Raw genomic sequence first — 7,482 nt, 5'->3', positions numbered from 1 at the left:
TCTCTTAAAAATTTTTGCTATGAATTTTTTAGGTAAACCTCTAAATGTTCTCATTGAATCAACTTCTATATCTTTTTCTCCTATTAATGAGTTAACAATTGGTCTAAAACAAACTTTATCAGATGAAATGTTAGTCAGTGATAAGATTAAAAAATCTAAATTAACTGTTCATAATAGTAATAGTAATGAAAAAATTTCAAAATTTCAAGTTTCCTCCTTAATTCATAGATATAACCTGAAAGAGAATGATATTGAAATTTTAAATAAAAAACTTAAAAATATAAATCCAATCAAAGAATTATGTAATTCAAACAAAACATATGATCCTTCTGTTTTTAGTGAAATTCTTAAAAAGAACAGTATTAAAAATATTCCAGGTAATCAGAATCATAAAATTACTATTAACTAGGGCCCGGATTTAAATGCACTTAAAACTATACAAATATGCTCTAAAAATTAGCCAAAAATGTCCTTAAAAATGCATTTTACCACAAAAATGACCTTAAAAATTACATAATTTTTTTTTATTTCGGGCGTTATTTAACACACTATATTGTACTTTAAAATCACAAACACACGTAATACGAGCAACGTCTGCGAGGTAATACGAACTAGCTGATTATTTGTTATTTGACCGAATACTGGTGACATTCCATAGTCAATAATAAATTAAGTTAAGATAAAAACTGAATCAAAAAATAGAAATTGACAATTTGTATGGAAGAATTCAATAAACCTACTTAAATATCAAGAAAATTATTTGCCTTTTGATTTTATTATGAATAGGCTAAATTTGTTTAGAATATCGAATAAATATGGATTAAAAACTAACAAAATAATCCAATAATACTAAAAATGTCCTAAAAATGAAAAAATATTGAAATATGCAAAAAAATGCAAAATAAAATTTGTAGTTTTGAATCCCTCGTCATATGAAACGAATTATGTTCTTAGAGAGCACTGTATATGACAAGTGTGTGATCAACCAAAAAAAATATGCACTTTGCATTAAAATAAGGCCCCTACTAATGACATTTGTTCTGACAATCATAATGTGTTTTCTCTCTGTAAAACATCTATTTGTAAAAAAGTTGATGATAAAAATCAATTAAGTAATATAATTAATAATACATCTATTTCTCAAATAAAAATAATTAGTGCTCAAACAGTTGAGGATAGTGAAAATAATAATGTCAATGGTAAAATAGCTCTTTATTCAATAGTTCATGTTCCGACAAGTTAGTATTTGTAAAAAATTCTTATTATGAAGATGCTGATAAAATTTCTTATTTACAGATGAAATAGAATCAAATATCAATGAAACATCTGAAATAGAATCAAATATCAGTGAAACATCTGATGAATTAGAAAGTAATTTATATTAATCAAATACTGATGAATTAGGATGTACCATTTCCATATCTATCACCCTCCTTAAATTATATACATTTTCAGGTATTCACAATATTTTACAGGCACATTTTCCCTCATATCCAAATCATCAGTTTGATAAATTAATTGACAGTGACAGTGATTTAGAAGATGGTGAATTAGATAGCAGTTCTGACGATGAAGCAATTAATAAAAATGTTGGAATAGTACTTAGTAAAGAAGAAACCCTAAGTATTTGGAATGGAATTACCGAAATGGCTGATAAAGATTTTCCTGATTTATTGAAATGTTTTAAGGAAAAAGATATGAATTTAGTTGTAAGATATTTTTTTTTTATGTTACACGTCACTGATACAGGTAGCTGTCAACTTGCTCTTGCTACATTTATGTACAATTGTTTCAATATATTTCTAATTTTTGCTGTTAAGTATTCATTTATTTAAATTTAAGTCCTAAATTAATTATGACCTCAAATGATAAATATAGTTATATTAATATTATTCATAACATTCAACGCACTATTATTGTAATATTAAAATTTAAATATATTACATATTAGCTTATGATATTCCTTATTACTAAAATCTCCTATTGCTTAAAATGTATGAACTAAAATAGAGTATGGTTAGCAGTTGCCAATTTTTGTGACATAATATTGTTATTATTAAACTATAATTTTTGTCTTAGAAATTTGATAGTATATGTAATGAAAAGATGCTTGAAGTTATGAGTGAAAAATTAGGTGGTGGTAGGCGCAGTAAAGAAATTCAGAAGGTTTTGGAAATTGAGAAAGCTTGGAGGTCAAAGTATACATTGTTACATAAAGAATGTGAAGAGCTCATAAATATTTTTAACATGAATAAGGAAAATTCGCATATCAATCCAAATGCTAGGCGACATATAGTTACAAGAAATGTAGGTTTACAAGCAGAATTAATTCCAGAAAAGGTAAATTGATTATTAACAAAATGTAGTTGTATAAATTATTTATAGAAATATATTATAATTCTAGGATAGTAGTGTGCAGTCATTAAAAGAAAATATTGCTACTACTTCTGTACAGCAACATGAACAACCCAGTGAAGCTATGAATATTACTAGTGATGATGAAAATAATGTCATTGCAGTATTAGACGATATGATAAATCCTAAACCATCATGCTCAAAAAATGTTGAATGTGCAACTAATACAACTCCTATAAAAGTAAATATTAAATTCAAACATAGGATTTGTTACTCAACAAATCTACTAATTAATTTGAATCTGTTATATTTTATTTTGTCATTGTACATTTCTGAGTTGAATTGGTAGAAAATCAAAATAGTATTAAATATTGATATTTTACATGCTATCAAGTGATGCATGAATTAATTGTGGTGGTTAATACTACTAAGTGGTGAACAGGTTAGAACCATCGTTGGTGAACCATCATGCCCGAAAGTTGAGATTCACTTAAATAGTTAAATCTCAAATAGAAAATAATTTTTTGTATTGAGGCCCATTAAAATTAAAATGTTGAAAAAAGTAAACATTTTAACTTTTTGTCTTATTTATTTTTCATAAAATTAATAATTTTTTATCAGCTAGAAAATGTAATATTTAGACCATGATAATTGACATTAGTATAGTATTATAGTTCTATAAAAATTTATATACTTTGTTTTGTAATTTTTTTTTTTTATAAACATTAAAAGTTACTTCATTATAACTGATTGTTTTTACTGTTCATTCTGTAATATAAAGCCTTCTTAAAGTTCAAATTTTCAGCAATAAACATACTGATTTCAATAGTAATGAGTACTAGTGCTATCATTTTTGGTCTGGTGGAACCCAATCATAAGTAGATATGGAGTGAAATATGTTACTCGCTGTCTATTTTATTTTCTACATATCAGGGTTTTGGTGTCATAATCATTTAATATTATTATTTAATAGTTAACAATGATTTTTGGTTATCATTTGTTTCATAAAATTTTAAATGCAACTTTTGTTTACTATATTTTTAATTTTAAGGTAATTTTGAAATATTTCACTATGTTCATATATGTAATAATTAAAATAAATATATATATATATATATATATATATATGTATATAGTTTGAAAAATATTTCTCAAATTGTATAACACATATAAAAGAAAATTTATATAATTTTTTAAATATTTTTATTATATATCCCAGGAAATAAATTTTTATATTTTTTTATATAAGTTTCAAACTAATATTTGAAGCAAAACTGTGATAATTATTTAAACAAGCAATTTTTCAAACTTATAAAATATTAGGTATAATTTTAATATCTATAAAAAACTTATGTAGTATGTAATATTGGAAGTAAATATTAAGGTCTAGGTATTATTTATTTTGCTTATTATTATTGAATACTAATAAAAATTGTAGAGTAAGCTTTAAGTTTGTTATATCTAACAAGGATTTCAAATCATAAATACTTATTTTTGCATATTTTCAAAATTTTAGTTTTTATAGTACTATTTCTTCAATTTTAGATGTATTATTTGCTAATATGCATTGAATTTTATTTATTTTGTGTTTTCATAAATTTCGTAATTTAGATTATAATTGTAAAAAAAATTAAAATAAAATAGATAAATCCTTATATTTTTATAAATGTATTCATTCATAAATAATTATAAATTTTGAAAAATGTTAAAAAAAAAAAAAACATTTTATTGTGCCTATATAAAGGTTTTTTTACGATATAGTAAAGCATATATTTTAGTTCTTAGTACCTTACAATCTGAGTTTTAGTAATTATTAATAATATTTGTTAATTTATTAACTTTTATACATTTATTTTCATTCTAAATTACTTCAAATTATGGAACTATTTTTAGTTCTGATTATTCATATTTTGGTTTACTTTGTATGCTTAGTCTATATTTTTAATTTTAATTTTAGCAAAAGCCAAGTATTACAAATAAACTACCAATTGATGTATCAATTAAATCTGTTCTTCCTGCTGTATCTATTAATGAAGATAATACTTGTACCGTTGATCTTACTGATAATGATAATATTAAAGTATCAAATGAAGTAAGTTTGGATAAAACACCTACCAAAATTGTACAACAAGCTACTTTGAATGCAAGAGAATCACCAGGGATTTTATCAGCACAACTGGTAATTATTTAACCACCATTATTTATATGTATATTATTTGTAAAAAAAATAAAATAAAAATACCATTTAAATTATATCATTTTAGACAACAAAGCCACACATTTTGCCAAAAAACATAACGTACCTAGAAATACCCAACTTATCAAATTGTAATTCTGGTTATATAGAAAGAGCATCATCACCAAGTAAATAAAATTAATTGTTTTCAACTAATTATATTTAATTTTAACTGTAGGGACATACTCAAATAGCAAATGCTACAAGCCTAAGCTCTATGAATAGGGATCCTCATAAAAAATCTATATAAGGGTAAAAAATATGTACTTGTATAACATGAATACAGTACTAATATCATATACTCTTATTATATTTAAAAGCAAAACCAAAACTGATCATTATCTATATTTATCTAATTTTACTACATTTTCATTTGGCGACAGCATTCATTAAGCACTTGTTTATTTGCTGAGTGTACCAGTAAACCACATCTATAATCCTGTATTTCACGATAGACCATTGCTCTTATGTGGAATGGAGTATAGTATATTATTGTATTATTATTGTAATTACAAATATTAATAATTTCAGTTATGTCTTCCAATTTAGTACAACAACCTGTAAGTGTTGGACAGACATTAAAGCCTGTACAAGTTAAATCGACTTTGAAGTCAGTACAAGTTCAACATCATTCTAAATCTAATGTTCCATTACAACCTGTACCTTCTGCTATTCCTATACTAAAAGTATGATTTCAGTGAATTTATTTGATGTTAAATATTAATTTATTTATTTTATGTGTGGTAATGAAATAATTTAATATTACAGCATCCTGCTCCATTGCCTGCTCCTCCATTACAAATAAATGTTTCTACATCAAAAAAAATTCCACCTGCACCAATAATGACCCTTGCTAAATCTGGAGATAAAAAAGGTTTTATTATATTATTGATGTTAAATTCTGTATACTATTTTTATTAATATATTGAATTGTAATCATATCAATATTATTATAGCATTAGTGCTTTCTTGGAATATGAATCTTGACTACACACATGCTGAAATTTCTGGTTATCAAATATTTGGTTATATAGAATCACCTACAGATATTCCTAGAAGTGATCTTTGGAAAGAAATTGGAAACGTCAATGCTCTTCCTTTACCAATGGCTTGCTCATTATCTAAAGTAAGTGTAATTATTATTACTTTTGAAATAAATGAATGTATACATTTTAAAATTGTTTTAGTTTGTTGCTGGTGAAAAATACCATTTTGCAGTAAGAGCCAAGGATATTTACTGTCGTGTTGGGCCATTTAGTTTACCTAACTCTATAGATTCGACATTTTAGTTTAGAAAAATTCTAGAATATTTTTTGCAGTTTAATTATTATTTTTAAGTAATTTTTTTTTAACTACTATGACCATTAAAAAAAAAAAGAAATTTTATTAAGTTTTTATGATTTCATTCATAATGTGTTCTTTTTTCCATAATATTCACATAATTATTTGACTTAGATATATACATTTTAAAAGGATCTTATAATAAGTAATTTTAAATTAATAATTTGTAATATTAAGATAGTTTAAAAATTGTATTTACTATTATTATATTTACTAAATTTTTATTTATAGAATAATGATAATAAGATTAAAATACATGAATTATCATTTTCTTATTTCTAAAATAATAATATTTGTTTTTAGATACTATTTTTTATCCATGTCAAATACTAACTAAATTTTTGTGTGAAGAATAATAAAAAATACATGAATCGTCATTTTGATGTTTCTATAATAATAATATTTGTTTTTAGAAATTATTTTTTATCTATATCAAAAAGTTACAAAATATCTTAATTTATAATCAATAATTATCATATTTGATAAAACTTGAATTTTTTTTATAACTGCATTTATATATATTCTAATAAAATGAAATAAAATTGTTTTTGAATTAGTCACTTTACAGTTAAGTATGAAATAGATCTATTCTACAAATTGCAATTTATTTCTTAATTATTTAAAAACCAATTAGGACTCTGTAGTTTTTTTTTTACTTGTTATTGCATCATGGTAACTTAATATTATTCGCGCGGAAAGTGCCTGAATACTTTTATGAAAAAAATTTGATAGTTGTAAATTTGCACCATGAATAATTTTTGAATTTGATATAGGCTAATTCAATTCGAATAATTAGTATTCATACTCGTTAGTGATGTATCAAAGAAATTAAATTATGAAAAGAAATATACATTTACATAAAATTCTAAGCCTTTTTTATTATAAATATATTTTATATATGTATATGTATGTATATATTTTAATTACTAATAGTGGTATCTTTCTTTTAAATGTATGTACAGTAATGTACAGTCGAATCTCGATAATTCGAATAAAAACAATGCATTTAAGTACACTTGGTAATTCGAAATTAAATATTGGGAAAAGTTGCAACTAACACGTGACAATTCAAAGTAACATCCGTTCAACACTCGAGAGTTCAAAGTATATTCAGCAAATTTATTTGATCTGTATTCTTTTGTTTATAATTTACTATACAATCATGTAGAAATTTAGCATATTATTTTCGATAACTATAGAATTAATATTGTATAAACTTTTTCATTTTATTTCTTAACCGTTACTAATCGTAATTTATTTCTTCGATAGTCGTCAGTCGAATGTAGTTTTATTTTAGTTTCGTTTGGTCAGTTGTAAAGTTCTTGTGATAAGTGTGTCAAATTCAAAAAAATACTATTGAAAAAATGAAACTCAATTCAATGAAGCAGAAAACCATTACAGATTTCTTCAAAAAAAATTTTTTTTTAATAATAATTTAATTTACATAGGTTGTATAATTATTATATAGTTAAAATTTAAATTTAAAAAACAATAAATAACTAACACCTCCAAATTGGCTAAAATTAGTTAGCAAAACAGTTCAGTTTTGA

At 23.6% G+C, this 7,482-nt stretch overlaps 1 protein-coding gene across 2 annotated transcripts; it reads left to right on the top strand.

Annotated features, from left to right (window-relative positions):
• Positions 1–1,275: 1,275 nt before the first annotated feature.
• On the top strand, positions 1,276–6,061 carry LOC112687529 (activating transcription factor 7-interacting protein 1-like). Of its 2 annotated transcripts, none has more exons than XM_025560275.1 (10): positions 1,276–1,371; positions 1,456–1,709; positions 2,080–2,340; positions 2,405–2,596; positions 4,313–4,534; positions 4,620–4,719; positions 5,141–5,277; positions 5,360–5,465; positions 5,548–5,717; positions 5,779–6,061. In XM_025560275.1, the coding sequence occupies exons 2-10, from the start codon at positions 1,647–1,649 to the stop codon at positions 5,878–5,880; spliced, it is 1,353 nt and encodes a 450-aa protein (XP_025416060.1). In that variant the 5' UTR covers positions 1,276–1,371; positions 1,456–1,646; the 3' UTR covers positions 5,881–6,061. The 2 variants fall into 2 exon arrangements, with proteins under 2 accessions (XP_025416060.1, XP_025416059.1); XM_025560274.1 differs by having other exon boundaries at positions 5,123–5,277.
• Positions 6,062–7,482: the final 1,421 nt, after the last annotated feature.

This window comes from Sipha flava, unplaced genomic scaffold (genome assembly GCF_003268045.1).
Source record: "Sipha flava isolate LNK unplaced genomic scaffold, YSA_version1 35481_pilon_pilon, whole genome shotgun sequence".
Classification (NCBI taxonomy): Eukaryota; Metazoa; Arthropoda; class Insecta; order Hemiptera; family Aphididae; genus Sipha; species Sipha flava.
The sequence above is the reverse complement of the archived record's forward strand: the minus strand, read 5'-3'. Positions and strand labels throughout refer to the sequence as shown.

What these genes read in the sequence shown, in the direction of transcription:
- LOC112687529 (XM_025560274.1), top strand. Translation starts at nt 1,647, where the DNA reads ATGGCTGATAAAGATTTTCCTGATTTATTGAAATGTTTTAAGGAAAAA. An exon ending in CTAATACAACTCCTATAAAA is followed by an intron (nt 2,597 to 4,312) that starts GTAAATATTAAA and finishes TTTTAATTTTAG; the next exon opens with CAAAAGCCAAGTATTACAAA. An exon ending in TAAATCTGGAGATAAAAAAG is followed by an intron (nt 5,466 to 5,547) that starts GTTTTATTATAT and finishes ATATTATTATAG; the next exon opens with CATTAGTGCTTTCTTGGAAT.